Source organism: Quercus robur, chromosome 12 (assembly GCF_932294415.1).
Source record: "Quercus robur chromosome 12, dhQueRobu3.1, whole genome shotgun sequence".
NCBI lineage: Eukaryota > Viridiplantae > Streptophyta > Magnoliopsida > Fagales > Fagaceae > Quercus > Quercus robur.
Genome location: NC_065545.1, coordinates 5,887,608 through 5,903,982, shown reverse-complemented (window position 1 = coordinate 5,903,982; position 16,375 = coordinate 5,887,608). Strand labels below are relative to the sequence as shown.

At 35.8% G+C, this 16,375-nt stretch overlaps 2 protein-coding genes across 4 annotated transcripts in view; one reads left to right on the top strand and one right to left on the bottom strand.

Moving 5' to 3' along the window:
• The window catches only part of LOC126710338 (QWRF motif-containing protein 2-like), a 43,967-nt gene extending 35,188 nt beyond the window's left edge, over positions 1-8,779 (top strand). The window contains exons 4-6 of one of the 3 annotated variants that reach the window (XM_050410756.1): positions 5,120-5,209; positions 7,938-8,045; positions 8,397-8,779. In XM_050410756.1, coding sequence (XP_050266713.1) covers positions 5,120-5,209; positions 7,938-8,045; positions 8,397-8,456 — 258 coding nt within the window. In that variant the 3' untranslated portion in view covers positions 8,457-8,779. Of the gene's footprint in view, positions 1-4,229; positions 4,350-5,119; positions 5,210-7,937; positions 8,046-8,396 lie in introns of those variants that run through there. The other 2 variants (XM_050410755.1, XM_050410757.1) reach the window with 2 other exon arrangements.
• Positions 8,780-13,859: 5,080 nt separating this feature from the next.
• LOC126710340 (LOB domain-containing protein 39-like) lies at positions 13,860-15,597 on the bottom strand. Its single transcript, XM_050410758.1, has 2 exons — positions 15,159-15,597; positions 13,860-14,565 (listed from the first exon to the last, which is right to left on the bottom strand). The coding sequence occupies exons 1-2, from the start codon at positions 15,340-15,342 to the stop codon at positions 14,123-14,125; spliced, it is 627 nt and encodes a 208-aa protein (XP_050266715.1). The 5' UTR covers positions 15,343-15,597; the 3' UTR covers positions 13,860-14,122.
• Between the last annotated feature and the right edge of the window lie 778 nt (positions 15,598-16,375).

Sequence of the window (16,375 nt, the reverse complement as noted above, 5' to 3'; positions counted from 1 at the left end):
GAGGGAGAAAGGATGAAGTATGAAGCTGGATGAACTTATCTTCTTAAATGGATGTGTATTTATTATATTCCTTATAGAGTTCAAGTCAAGTGTAAGTTACTTGATTCTGGTCTGTTCTCTGTTGGATAAAAAGATGTGAATGGAAGTGGATGAATAAAGTGGGTTGAGAAGAAAAAGAATGTGTTCCCACGCAATACTTTGCACAGAACCAACAGTGAGTATGATAGGGTGAAGAGTTTGGTAGAGGAAAGAGAGGTAAAAGGTCAAAAAGGTTGAATTTCTAGGAGGGAGAGGATGGTTTTTAAGGGGAAGTTGCTGTAAGGGATAGTTCAAAGGTGGAGGTCAATGGTTTGATGCAGTTTGTGGAACTTGCTGGAGGCAAAGATGTAGGCTATTTGGCTTAAAAATAACAATCTTAATACTTTTGTAAACAACCATCTATGGTTTATTGTATGGTTGATCAAATTAGCAGTTTGGAAGTAAATGAGTGAATGAGCAACAAGTGAAGAAGAGATGGAAATTTTGAATAGGATTGATGCCTAGTTTTCCTTTGATGGAAGATAAATAACATGTGTATGATATTTTCACCAAAGTGATTCGAGAGGGAAATTATTGTAGCCGGAGTGGCTTAAATATAGAACAGGTAGGATATGGATTACTTATAGATTAGAATGAGATGAGTTAACAAGGAGTAGCGAGGTGAAAAAGAAGTCTCTGTGCTTCTGTTAACACTTTGCTTTTAAGAATGATTATGATAATTTTTTATTTCTTTATTTTTTGGGTGGTAAGCTAGGATGCACGGACGCGGCGCCAGAGGAGCCGCATCCACGTCCGACGCGGCGACGCGTGAGGGACGTCGCTGACCGCGCGTCGGTGCCGCGTCGGGCCGCATCTGCCACGTGTTTTTTTTTTCCCCCGACTCACGCCGACGTGGCTCAGACTCGGGCCGATTCGTGCCGACTCGAGCTGTATCAGGCGAAACCGCCGAAATGGCCGATTTAAGCCGAAACCGGTGGATTTGATACGCCACTATCGCCGTCTTCACCGGCTTAAACCCTTTCTTCTTCTTCTTCTTCTTCTTTTTTGCTTCTTTGTCTTCTTCTTCTTCTTTTTTGCTTCTTTGTCTTCTTCTTCTAGCGTTGCGCCATTACCATTCTGTAACTTCTGTCCTATTTCTTTTTTTTTTAATAAGTTTTGTTTTGTTTTGCTTTTTTTTGAAAAGGATCATTAAAATGCGTTTGGTTAGAGGCTTTATTTTGTTTTTTGTGCCTCTCACGTGAGCCACATCTCCTTCTTTTTTTTTGGGTACAGTGGCTCACTGAACCACTTGCCTTTGGTATGTGAGCCACTTTGGTCATAGAGGCTTTTTTTTTTTTTTTGGTACAGTACAGTACAGTACATTATTATTATTATTATTATATTATGAGTTTTCTATTACTATTATATAAAAAAAATGCTTAACAATATATAAAATATATAAATAAAAATATTTTTAATAATTTTTTAATCGCCGAGTCTTGCCGCACCCGCACCAGCACCCACCTTTTTCAAAAATTGCCAAGTCCCGCACCCGCACCCGCACCTGCACCCGAGTCTTGAAACGCACCCGTGCTTCATAGGTGGTAAGCAGCTTGTACACACAGTTAGTTTTTGTAATTGTGCATTGATTATTATCTGTTTTAGGGGAATAGAGGCATTTAACTTGACTTTGTCATGAAAAATGTTTAGTCATGAAAAATCTGATTTTGCTACTCTTTATGGTTGCGGAGAATGGGTTTCAGAATTATGCAGTTAGGAAATTCCATGATTTCTTCATATTTATCTTAGTGTGATGACAAGTTTTGTCCACCAAAAGTGACATGTCACATTTGAGTTCAGGAATCAGTCTCTAAAAGAAAGAAAAAAAAGATATGGTAGTAATGTTGCCTGCTTGCTATGACCTCTACTAGACCCCGTAAAATGGGAGCTTTGTGCATTCGGTACAATCAATTTTTTTAAATAAATAAAATCTTAATGATCATTGAGTAGTTTTATTCCAAATTCTTGGAAGTTTATGATAGAGAAGATTTAGGGTGTTCGGTTTGGTCATTTTTTTGGGGGGGGGGGGTGTATTTTAGGCCGACCGCAATGCTTGTTTTAGAAACCATCCACCAAGACTGGTTGATCAAGATGGAGCCTGCATCTAATGGTTTGGATTGGTTCAGTCAGGGTTATGATTTTGGCCAAATCACAAAAAAACACAAAGAGAGGGAGAGGGGTTGTTTGTCGGTGTGGGGTTGTTGGTGATAGGACAGTGAAGGGGTGACCACTGGTTGAGGAGGCTGACTGTGTCTTTGGGGTGTGAAGGTTGAGAGGAGTGGCTAACGTTTGGAGAGAGAGAGAGAGAGAGAGATGAAAATGTTAGGGTTTGGGTGGATTTGTTTAATTGTTTCAGCTTTTACTTCTTTGATAGGATTTGGTGCTTCTGAAGGTGTACCCTCTTTGTGTGTGTGTGTGTGTATAATATTTAAAATAAAATATAAAATACAGTAGTGACTCGGTTGGTTTTGGGGTGGTTAAGTTTAGCTTTTACTTAAACCACATCCGTAACCGCACTGAAGAGATCAGTTTTCTTTTCAACAAAACTGATTGGAGTAAAAATTGGCCAAACCAATCTGGGTTGGTCAGATCATTCGGTCCACTAGGTTTTTTTATTTTTACTTTCATTGTTGTTGTTGTTGTGTGTGCAGCCCTTAGAAAGACTTTCTTTTTAGGCTTTCAATTAAGAAAGACTAAAAGAGAATTTGTAGGCTTTTGAGTGAGTAGAAATAGAGTCGAAGGGGTGGTAAGACTTGATGGTCAAGAGATAGTAAAGAGTAAGAGTTTATGATATCTTGAATCACTAATTTATAAAGATGGATAGATTGAAGAGGATGTGAATTATAGGATAAGAGGATGGTGGATGAAGTGGGGAGGTGCATTAGGAATTTTGTTTGCTCGTAGAATATCTATTAAGTTAAAGGGAAAATTTTATAAGATTGCTAAATGACCAACTATGCTCTATGATATTTGAATGTTGGGCTATTAAGAAGCAACATATTCATAAAGTGAATGTAGATAAGAAAAAGTATGTTGAGGAAATCTATTTAAAAGATAGGATTAGCCCCTATTGATGAAAAGATGAGGGGGAGTTGCTTGAGATAGTTCGGTAATGTTTAGAGGAGAGCAATTAATGCACCAGTAAGAAAGAGTAAGTTGATCCAAGTTGAGAGAACAAAAAAAAAGTAGAAAAGACTAACAATTAAGAAAGCAATAGAGAGAATGACTTTAGATAAAATGGAACAAAGAAAAAGAATACTTGTGGCCAACCCTAACTAATTTGTTGAGCATCCATAGCTGACCCCAAAATTTTGGGAATAAGGCTTTGTTGTTGTTTGTTGTTAATGCACTCATCTTTAGTAGTCCCCGCAGGGGGAGGGATGCTGCTATGTTTTATAGTTAGTATTTGGGTTGAACATTTAGTTAAGAACGAATGGGGGTTTGTAAGCAGTGCACCTCAGAGAGGTATGTAATCTCATTTTCTGCAATGGGAGTCCTAATGGAATTACATGAACATTTGAGTTCAAACAATTAATTTTAACTGAATCAACAGAACTCAGAAGCACTTCGTGGTATTTGAGTCATTTAGTAAGTAGCCATTGTTGATGAAACCAAACGTCTGACTCATCAATAGTAGTTCCTTAAAATTGGTACTTCCTCAGAGCTGGTGAGTTTCATCTTGGTCTTAGATGAAGACAAAATAATTTTGTCCCCAGCTAACATCTAAATGGAGAGCTTTATTTCAGGATATTTCATTGTGATCACTAACAACTCTTGTGGGTACAAATTAGTTCTCCAAAATGCCTGTTATTAAATTGTTTGCTCCAGATGGATGCATATTTCACCATGTAACTGTTAATCTCACTACCACTATCTTGATATTGTCTCCTATGTTCTGTTCCTCTTAATTAGATGATGCCCAAAAGTCCAAGCTATTTAAGATTTCTAAACATGAATGGTTGTATCTTGATGAGGACATAACTGCGTGCTGAGGTTGTCAATACTTTGTTCATGTGAGACAGTGAGAGTGCATATTTATTTTATTTATTTTGTTTCACTTGCCACTTTTTTGGTGTTTCAGATATTATGCTTTTAGCTCTTCAGTTCAACATATTAAGTTATTTCGTTGCATAAATGTTTATTTGTTGCAGAGAAGCCTTTATAATGCATGGGTAACTAGCTCAAAACTACGTGAGTCTGTTAGAGCCAAAAGAACAGAGTTACAACTGTTGAAGCAAAATTTGAAGCTAATTTCCATCCTGAAGTAGCAAGTAAGATTTGTGGCTACGCTTTCTTATCTATATAATGGACCGTTACATTTGCTTTAAAATCTTTCAATGTTTAAGAGCATCGTCATCGTCATCGTCATTTTACTACTGAAACTTATTTGGGGTTATCCATGTTTTGCATTATTGTTTGTAAATAATTCAATTTTTAGATATGAGTATGTTCTTAAAATGTTCTTTTTGTGCTAGGATTTTAGAACCCTCCCCCTTTTTCAACCTTTTTCTCCTTTCCATAAATCTTCTTGGAAAATAGACCGTGAGGTTCTGAACTGTAAAATAAAATTTGAATAATTGCCAGATGAACCAAGCTAGCTACTTCTAACATTATGGCCTATGGTACAGGTAATTTTGTCCTGGGTCATTGGCTTGAATTCCATTATGTAATTTATGTCTGCTTAAAAAATTATAACACTAGCTAACTCTTTAGATTTTTTTCTATCTTCTTGAGGTCACAAAGATATTGAGATGCATGCATGCTTGTGCATAAGAGGATTTGTTGCTATCACTTGCTGTCTAAAATGTTGAATTTTATTCTAATTATGTTCAACAAATGCAGATGACATATTTGGAAAAGTGGCATCTTACGGACTGTGATTACTCCAGCTCTTTGTCAGGGGCTACTGAAGCTTTGAGGGCTAGCACTCTTCACCTTCTTGTTGTTGGTAGGGCAAAGGTAAGCATTAACATCTCCGCTTCCCAAAAATTGGCACATTTGTGGCAGAATAAATTTTAATTTGGTTCTTTTGTTGCTACAGGCTGATATCCAAAATGTGAAGGATGCCATTTGTTCAGCTGTTGATGTTATGCAGGCTATGGCATCCTCAATATGTTTATTATCATCAAAGGTATCTTTTTTTTTAATCCCAAGTTGTTCTATTGTTTGTTTAATCTAACTTCTTTTTTTTAAAAAGGGATTCAATATGCTGAAATTTTCGAACGTTGTAGTTTTGTATCTTATAAATGGAGCATAAGCTTGTGCATTAAGTGGTTTGTAGGGTTGTGGTTGGTGAAAAGAGTAGCAGATCATTCTATAATGACAATCTCTATAAGCTAACTTTATAGAATATTTCGTTTGTAATTTGAAATAGAAGGTTATAAAATGATCTGTTGCTTTCCAAGTAGTGGCATTAGTCAGATGTCCATGGCCTTGGATGTGAGCACAGATCATGTTGTCCATAGAATTTCCTTCATTTGTTGAGAGATAATTGATTTATTCCTGTCTTTTGGTTATCTTGGATTCTTGTATCAGCAGAGGTTGAGGCCATTTTCTTCTGTGAGTGAATGCTATCACCCTTGAGGTCATATAGAGATGTTGACTTCCTATTAAAATCCTACTTCTTACTTTGTTGTGGGTGTTTCAACTTTTCTGCTTTTTCGTTAATGGAACCTCCACTTTCCTCTTCATATACCTTCAGTCTTTTCCTTCCATTCCTTCCCTGCCCTGTGCCTCCCCCAATACACACCCTCTTTTTTATCTCCTTGCCCCTGTGGGGAAGAAACAATGTTCTGAAATTACACTAGAAAATCCATCTATCTTTTTATTATTTTAACTTGGTTATATCATTTTGATTTTACACTTCAAATAGGGACACCTCCTGGAGAGGTAGCAGCCAAATTGTTAATCCATATATGATGTTGTATGTCAGTTTATGTTTTATCGGCCACACTATCTGCATGCAGTATATTGCTTTTATGCTTGCAACGAACTCACATATGCAGTTACATGTTTTGCTCATGCATAACTATGATTTAATTATCTTAGTGTATTTAATTTATTTAAATTAATCTAAATTTCAGTATACACACACACACACTTTTACAACCATTGAAAACATGAACAAATTTAAGATGATGAAGTTAAAAAACAGTGTCAATTTTTGTGTGTGTGTGCATACATTGTAAATGCTATTTTTGCATAGTGTATGCATCTAGTGACGTCGGTTGTAAATTCACGAGCATGCTTGCATACATGCATTCACAGCTGTATTTTTTTTTTTATTTGCTCTGTCATGCGCAAGTATTTCAGTTTTAAATTTTTTTGGGTTTAAACTGTGCCCAATACACCATGTTACCAAATTTAACAATTGATCTTTGTCAATGGCATTTTCCCCATAAAAGTATCCTACATCATTCAATCTTTACAAGTTATTTGTGTCATGTCTGAGGTTAACTGACTATTTCTCTACCATTATTAGAATTGGTCCTTGACTTGTTACAAAAATTAAGAAAAAAAATGCTGAAAACAACCTCTGAATTTGGGTCAAAACCAACCTAATCCCATGTACTTCTAATTTGAAATTATAAACCCCTGAATTTGATAAATCCTCAAATCACTCCTGCTAATGTAATGAATGGAAAATGCTGCAACATGCATTACTTGTGATAGAATTTCGATAATAAAACATTTGTAATTAAAATTTAATAAAAATTACTTTTGAAACTCTTTATTTATTTTTTCTTTTTCTTTTTTCTCTTCCTTCATCGGTGGCACTATGGCCCAATCACCAACAAACCCCTGTTGCATGGTACCAATGCTAACAAACATGTCCAAATCCTAAAATGCAAAACTGGTGGCGAGGCAGGTGAACTAAGTGACGAGGTGGGTCGGGTTTTTGATCCCTGATCCAAATCCGTGGTCCTCTGATTGCCATAGTCCCCATTATTGTTGCACTGTCTCAGACTCAAAGGTGACACCATCAGCCAATTGGTCCGTTCACCAACCCTTCTCTTACTTTTGCTTCTTTTTATTTTTTTGGGGGGGGGGAGAGGGGGGGGGGGGGGGGTGGTTGGGGAAGAGGGATAAGAAAGAGAAAATAAATAAAGAGTTTTAAAACGAATTTTTAATTAAAATTCTATCACTTCCATTAACAAAACAGTAATAGGTGTGGTTTTAATCCAAAGATCAAAGGGGTTTTTTTCATTTTTCCCAGAAAAATTATTAGTATTGATCCCTGTATGTTCTTCAAATGTTTTCCACGGTAGATGATTTTGGGATATTGAACTTTGTTTAGCCTGCGACTTTTCATTTTTGCTTTTAAAAGCAATTACACTATCATTCATCTTCTCTACCATAGATGGCAAAAGATTTCATAGTCTAGCAATTGCATTTATGTTTTTTGTGAATTGTTGACCTCCATTAGCACAGTATGATCTTGCATATCCTAACACTGTAGAGTCCTCATATGCAAAGGACATGCAGCAAACACCAATTAGATATAACTGCACTTAATCCCAGCTCAAATAAACTTTAATCAAGGAGATATCTAGATCCTGTTAAGCTCCATCTTTCTTCTCGTTTGATTTGTTAGAAGATGATTTCATTTCACAATCCAAGGATTCTCTATCCAAAGAAGTTTTTTACCGCCTCCTTTTTTTGGGTTGGCTATCCTTTTATGATTCGTTCTACACAACCACACATGGCCGTCCTTTTTGTATGATTTCTTTCACACACACACACACCAGCACAAACATATATGCAAGTTTTTAGTCCATCCTGCATTGTTAAAGTAGCCACTTGTTTTCCAATCTTTAGCTTATTTGTCCCTTATGCATGGAATTTTTTGTTATTTATAGGTTGGGAATGTGAACTCTTTGGTAGCTGAACTCTCAAAGTTAAGTGTGAAAGAGCGTGCTTTGCTTGATCACTGCAAAGATCTCCTGTCAACAAATGCAGCCATGCAGGTAATTGTTCTATTTAACAATTATCAAGTAATTGGGACGGAAGTGTCAATGCAACTAAGATAGCTGTTCCCACGCATAATGCCTGGGAACAGGGCCGCAACTGTTTACCTAACAAGGCTAACATTCTCACAGCATGTAGTGAGATAAGCCATTCCCAGAACATGGCATGTCCCTAGCCATTATAGTTGTGCGAATAGCCATTCCCATTCCTCTTCCCTAGAAGTGAAATAAAAGTAAAAACGTAAAATTCTAATTTTGTAATTCAGTAATAGTTGGCATCCTAGATTCCTAGTGTGTTTTTTTTTCATTGAATAACAACATATCTGATTTGAAAATTTTAATTATGGCCAGGTGACAGAGTGTAGCTTGAGAACACATATTGTACAACTAAAGCGTGTACCTCCGAGCTGATAATGAAAGTGTAAAGCTCATATCATTTGACTGCCTACGTTAATAGCTAACAATATTCGATGACCCCCGAGGTAATAAGAGATTTATGTTTGGTTGTGGCTTCAGAAGAGTGCTAATTTGGCCTTCGTTGAAATACATAAAAAGTAGTTGTATGATGTATTTTCTATTAGTAGATGGCAGGAAATTGATGTTCATAATATCAAAATTAGATTGATTGTATACAGGTGTTTTTCTTATAGGCCTGGGGAATCTATATGTAAATATGTGTAATGATGGTTCCATGTTTCCTTTTATTCAATAGTTGATTAAGTTGCCTCTTCCTATTCTGTGTATTTGATTAGTTTTAATCTTTTGAAACATCTTGCATTTTTACGTTTTTGTGATGATCACCACGCCCCAAAAAACAAACTGATTTTTTTTTGGTTACTGTAAGTTGAGGGAACTTCGTCCCTGGATTTGAACCTTGAATGAAAATTTGAAATATATCAATTTTTTGGTGGAAAAAGTATATCAATTTGTTCAAAGAACCATGCGCAATATTGATAAATACGTGTAGGAGCCTGAATCTTGGATTCGATGGTGTTTTCTTCAACATCTTAGCTCTCTTCTTTGCATTGGACCTTGCTGGTTTACATGTGCTAACTTATACAATAACCAAAGGCTACTAATTTCTTTTGTATTTTGCTAACAATATTAACATATGCTACTGGGAGCGTGGTATGCCTTTTGTTTGTAACGTGGTATGTTAAAACTATTATAAATTTTATTACATAAAAATTACAATTTAATATGGTAAGAATGTGATTGGTGCCACATAAACGATATAATATATGAATGTTTAAATTGTTTTTATTTTATGGGTGGCACATAAATTTGTTATATCTCTAACTTCAATCCTTATTGGCCTTTCTCCATTGCCTCTATCATGGGTTATGCTGCAGTCTCAACCACAACAGATCCAAAGATGGCAAAAAAAGAAAGTGTTTGGAGGGGTAGTTGGGGAGGGGTTTGAGTTGCATGTTAATATAAAAGAAAAACGTGTCAAAAAAAATGTCTATTTCAAAACAAAAAACGATGAGTGATGCGGTTGGTTAAAACCCATGGAACTTGCGTGTAACTTTTAATCAAAAAAAAAAATATTCTTCATTAAAGACGTAATGTATTATTTGCTCTATACAACGTAATCGAAGTTAATGGAAAATTGGGGGCAAATTATGGTTTTGATCTTCTCTTTGTGGTTGTCAATCTTAATTTTCCATTATCTTGGATTTCACTAAAAGACCTTCCAAGCAATTATGAGATTACTTAATAAATCAAGAGATTGATTATTAGTGAAGTAAACTCTCACATTTTCTCTATTTCTCTTTTTTTTTTTTTTTTTAATCACTCTTTTCACAAATTTTCTACGGTCACATCGCTAGCTTTTACACAATTTTACACATAATTCGCGCCTGTTGTTTATGCTAGAATTCCTTAATCAAGATTCTGAAAACCTTATTACATCCATTGGCGCCAACGTAGTTTATGGCTTTATGTTAATCCTTATATTAAGAATGTTTGATGGAGATTTTAAATGATTGTGAGTTGATAGTAAACATGGCGTCTGGATAGGACTGAAAACTTTAAATTATTTTATTATTTAGTTTATTTTTTGTATTATTTATGAGTTTTACTCTATTTTTTATATTATTCATTATCTCATTGTATTATTTCAATTAACTTTTACCTTTATTTACAGTACTTTTAACAATAAATTTTTAATTTTAACAAAATAAACAATATCTAAATACATCCTAAATTAGGGATAGAAAGATCGAATATTATCATTAGCATTTTTATGTACCCGTAATCCAATGAAGAAAGGAGGCTCTAGTTTGTGTAGGACTTTCTCAAAAAAAAAAAAAAAAAAAAGTTTGTGTAGGACCCACAGCATACGCGAGGATTCGATTGCATTAATTGCCTGTCATTAATTGGTTGTCCCTTTCGTTTGTGTTAGCTTTTGTCAAAGATATGGGTGCGGTGATGCCGTGGAACCCACTTCCAGTGGAGGAGAACTGCATCTTTTGCAACGCACCATTTTTTTGCTTTGCCAAAATCTTGAAAATTCTGGGACCCACCCTATTATTTTGTTTCAATCCTCAGCATCAAAATCCAAATATTTTTCCAACTTCTCAATTTCATTTCGGCATGCATGCTTATCATATCATGTTCCTTTATGTTACTTTAAACACACCTGCTTGGCAATAGTGAGACAAACGGTGCATTAGAAGAAGCGGTAGAAAAATAATATTTTAAATTTAAAATGAATCTCAAAAAGTTAAGAGATGTTATAATTGTAAAATAGAATTTTGGATTCTAAAATTGTTGTTTTTAAGCTTTCAAAACACCTAATCAAATAGACCCACAAGAGTCGAAATGAAACTCAACATTGCATTTGAATTTGTTAGGAGTGTTCTGGTTATTTATCATTTGTGTTATTATTATTTAAATTTTTTTTTGTCTCTATAGGATGGATAGTTAAGGTGGTATTCATAAATGTGAAGTTGAAATTCATTACAATCTGTGTAAATAGGAAATTTCTGTGACAGAAGGAAGCAATTAATCACGATACAACTTGCTAATCGTGGATGGTTTACTGGTTTAGACAAAAGTCTTGATGAGTGTACAGATCTGTTTTGTTTTGCGAAATTACTACTCATATTAAATTTTGGGTGTTCTCATGATAATGAAAGTCTACCTCTTTTGCTGTACTATGATGAATGATCTTGGTGATGAAAATCGGAAAGTAAAACTGTCGAATATAAAATCAGTCTCAAGGATCTCATAAAAGGCAATGTTATTAATTCCGTTTCAGACCCTGTTTCGGTTTGTCCAGTGGAACAAAATATTTCGGTACTGAGCTATTCAGGTGTACCGTTTTAGGGTGTTTTAGGTTCCTAAAATATATATATATATATATGTGTGTGTGGGGGGTATATATAACAAGACATTATTACTATTATATAAAGTAATGAATTTTATTTTATTTTAAAAAAATCTTAAATAAAGTGGGATTAAAAAAATATTTATTTATAATTTTTCTACAAATAATACAATAAATATAGTGTATAAACTTTCACCTTAAAAAAAATTAAGTGAAGTGGATTAAAAAAATTATGTAAATATTTTTTTAACTTTTTACTTATGGCATTGTTGTAAATAACTAAGTATCTATGAATAGTTTTTTAAGTAGGAAATTTCCTAGAAGTTTCCTTACCATTTCCATTAACCCACACGTATTTTTCCACTTGTCATTTCCTCTTTCATCTGATCTCCTCCTTTCTTCTACGGTTCTACTTCACAAACTTCTCTGCTTTTTGTCTTTTTTTATTTTAATGCATCCTTAAGTCTTTACTCTTCCTCACACAAACAAAGGCTGGAGCTTAACACGCCCAACAAGTAAGTGTTCTTTAGCAAAGGAAATGTCAACAACAGTGCAGTATGGTGGCTCAAAGCAACAAGGATGAAGCTGAAGGAGAAATAGTGGCTTTGTCCATGACTTGAATTTTTTTTTTCTTCTTCTTCGATCTGATGTGAATCTTATCTTTCTTCTTCTTCTTCTTCTTCTTCTTTTTTTTTCCTTTTTTTTTTCAATCTCTGTGAACTGTGAAGTGTGAAGCAAACCCAAAACACACCGAAATGACTGAAATCCCCTGGAACTAGCCGGATTTTGACCCGAGGTGGAACAAAGGGTATTCCGGTTTCGGATTATATACCGGTACTAGAAATTCCATCCGTTCCGGCAGGAACGGAACGAAATTCATAATAATGATAAAAGGTATTCACATTTTCTAAAAAAAATTGAATTATTTGTATGGGTTCGGTTAATGTGTGCCCTTAGGGCACACATTAAGCAATCCATTTTTAGAATCATTTTTTCAGAAATTGAAAAAGTATTAAACAATCCATTTTTAGAATCATTTTCTCGGAAATTGAAAAAGCTATCAATACTTTTTCAATTCCAGAGAAAAAAATTTCCAAAAATTAAAATTATTATGTGCCCTTAGAGTATCCACAGCAGTGGAGCTAAAAATTTAGCTTTCTAGCTCCACCAAAAGTTACTGTATCTATTTTACATATACCCATACTACAACAGTGAATCTATTTTAGCTTTCAACACAATAAAATAATATAAATATCATAATAAAATAATATATCCCATACAATAAAATAATATAATCCACTACTTAAAAAACATTCACAGCACTAACCACAATCACCTCTACCATCACTCACAGCCATGACCACACCCACAAGCACCACCACAACTCCACCACCACCACCGCCGCCACCATTCATCAACCAGAGAAACCCAGCCACCATTCATCAACCATCAACAAACCCCATTCATCAACCATCAACAAAATCAAAACTCATTCATCAAAATAAAAATAGAACCCATCAACGTAAAACCCAATCAGAGAGATAGCAGAGAGATAGGGGCGGAGAACGAAGAGATTAATCGATGCTGGGCAAGGGCTTGGGTCGGCGCTGGGCAGGGGCTTGGATCGGCGGCGAGTGGAGGACCGATTGAGGGGAGAGAGGAGCAACAGGTAGAAATGGGGAAGGACTAAAGGAGGAGAAAGAAAAAATATATATATTCTAATTAGAACACAAAATAAAATAATATTTTTTTTTTTAATTTTGAGCTACAGTGCACATCTATTTTTAGATGTGCATTGTAGCTGAGAAGCAAAAAATTTTGCTTATAGCTCCACTGCTGCACTCTTTTTTTGTGATCAGTGGTGTTAAAAAATAGCAATATAGCTATTTAGCACCACTATTGTGAGTGCTCTAAGGGCACATATTAGCAAAATCCTATTTGTATAGCTTAACCAAACCTGTAAATGATTGCTACTTTGCTATAACTTGGAAGTCTGATGGAAGCTTAAGTGTGCCATATATTAAATCATAAATTGAATTGGACTAACACAACAAAAAACTTGTCTTACACCAGCAATTTTTTTTCCTGACAGTTTTGAAAACCGCTACTATAAGAGACCTACGACAACACTTTTAAAAACTGCCACAATAGACTTATATTCACTTTTATATTCAATTTTTTGCAAATTGGCTTCTCTTCGCTCTGTGAGGTTGGTAGGTTTGGTACTTGAATGATGACCCTATCAAATCTCTCTCAATAAATGAACAAGTAGTGTCTTTCAAGGTCAACAAGACTCAAAGATGTAAAGTGGTTTTTATTATGTCTGAAGCAAGCTAGTCCAAGACAGTAAATCACAGGGCTAAAATTAAGACTATTAAACCACTAATTTAACCTTCTTAATTGGCTAGGATCAGGGGCTTAATTAAGTAATTATCATCTCCTCTTGTAACAATGTCACCCAAGTGAATATGTACGGCCCACATCAAAATCCATGCAACACTCACACATGTCATAATTTCCATGAAACCCAAACAAAATTAACATTAAGAAACAACAAAAGCACTTTCCCTTAAAATTTGTCAAAAAAACCAAAAACTCACCGGGAAAAAAATTTTCCGGTATCTGACTAAAAAGGTTCTCCATTATTACTATTCTGGCATCAGTTGGTATCAAAGCCAAACTCTGCGCTATTTCATCAAATAGACAAAACTACCCCATATCTCTAATTTTCTCTCTCTTTCTCTCAGACAAACAAATTGAGAACCTTCTTCTGATCATTCCCAGAGCTTCCAAAGCTAGTCATCTCGGAGACCTCAGAGCTAAACGAGGACGACATCGTGTCTGCCGCTGCCATCATGCGCTGCTTCAGTGCTCTCGGATAACCATTCCATGGGAACTTGGTGGTGTTCTTCTTAGGACCCAGTGAGAGAGTGAGAGCAGGATCGGACGGCTGAGCATCTTGCATGAAAGCCGTAAATGGAAGATACGGATTGCATGTTGTGTCATGGAAAATTCCGTTAGTGATTGTCTCAAACTCCGTTAAAGGAGTCAGAGTACCTCCAGCAAGCACCGTGTCCACCGCCGTCTGGCACACGTGCCACTTGCCACGTGCTAGCAGTCCCACCGATCCGTCCACTGGGTTCACAGTACGCCCACATGCTTCAAATAATAAGGACTGGAACAAAGCTGAAAATGGAACAACAAAAAATAATAATTACTAATATTATTCTCTACAATTTTATCTCTAACACTTATTTTTGGCCCAAAAAAAAATTCCAATAAAAAGACATATACGTAAATATATACAGAGATTATAATAATGGTATAATTATACAAATACAGTACTTGATTTAGGCAAGGTGTCTTATCATGAAGAGTAAAAGGAATTGATGTCCGAACATTTTGTCAGACTATTTCACAAATGAGACAAGCAGTCAGAAACCCATAGACATGATCGTATGCTAGATTAAACATAGGACTTTCGAATTTACATCGTGCTCCTATAACAACTAGCCTACCACTCAGCTGTACCCCTATGGCCTATGGGGTTGAAGAGAAAAACTCAATTCATGAATTTTGACATGATTTGATGAGAATAATTTCAAAAAATTTAATGGGTCACTCTATTCTCAACCCCACACACACAGTATCATATAACAAAAAAGGCAAAATCTAAAACAGCACAACTATTTTTACCGTAAGTGATCGATACTCACAAACCTTCAGGTTGGAGTTTTGTCCTAAAATCATATAAAATAGAAAGTGGAAATAGTGAAAACCTGGTCTTTGGGTTTCGGGGACGGCGGAGACGAAGGCAATGATGTCGCTGCGGCCAAAGAACTTGGCGAGGAACAAGACAGCGTTGCCTTGTGCTTTTGGGGACTGGATCCATTGCAGGCACGATCTCAGCACGCATGTGTCACTGCAACCCTTTCGTAGTACCCTGCAACCGTTGCAGCTCATTCTGACCCACTTCGATCTGATATTTTTTTTCCCTTTTCTTTTATGACAAAATTTCTACAGAAGAGTAATCTAGAAGAGAGAGAGCCAGTGAAGTACAAGTAGTGAAGAATTAAGGCATTATATAAGGGAAGGAAATTTGACACTAATAAATGTTTTTGTGTGGATGGGGTCGAGTTTAAATTTAACTATGGTTGAGTCAAAAGATAGTTTGACGTTGGACTTTTGTGTACGGTGGGTGAGAATGGCGTGGGGCCATCTGGGTGTTGGAGATGTCGAGGTCGAGGTCGAGGTCGAGGGGAATATCGATACATATCTTCCAAACTCTGGGCAAGAGCGGCTCCGTGTTTCCGCAACCCACTGTTTTAGACTTCTTTCACCTCTAATCCACCGTCGGATCACACTTTTGCTCTAGAATTCTATCAATCTCTCGCCGTTGATTTTGTCTGTGATGCTTTGCTTTTGATTATTTTTTGTTGTGTACTTCTTTTGGGTACGAACAGTGAACAGGGTTTAGCTGTGTTGGGGGGTGAGAATTCCCAAGTCCCATAAAAGTGCACTGTGAACCCCACGAGATTGTTTTCCACCGTCCAAAAAACAAAAAAGAGTCGACTTTTTTGGTAAAAATTTTAGTCCATGAATCAATAATTGAGCTTTATGAAAAGGTTATTGGAGTTTTAAGTTGCAGCCCCATATATCCTAGACACAATATTGAGATAATCCCATATTAGATAAACCGACTTTTTTTAAGGTGTGGGAGTGGAGTCTTTTCTTCTTTATCTTTGGGGAATTTTTTTGGGAGGGATTATTATATGGGGTTAAGTGCTAGAGACTAGAGTGAAATCATGCAGAAGGTGATATGTCCACACCTAGTTTCAACTCTCGTTTCAATAATTTTTCCTCCCATTGCTAAAGAGAGGAGAATCTTTTTTGGTAATTTTATTTTATGTGGTTCAAATGTTTTTTTCAATTTATCCATCTATATTTACAATCTACATAGCAATGGAGTAACCACATGACCATAGAGTCCACATCA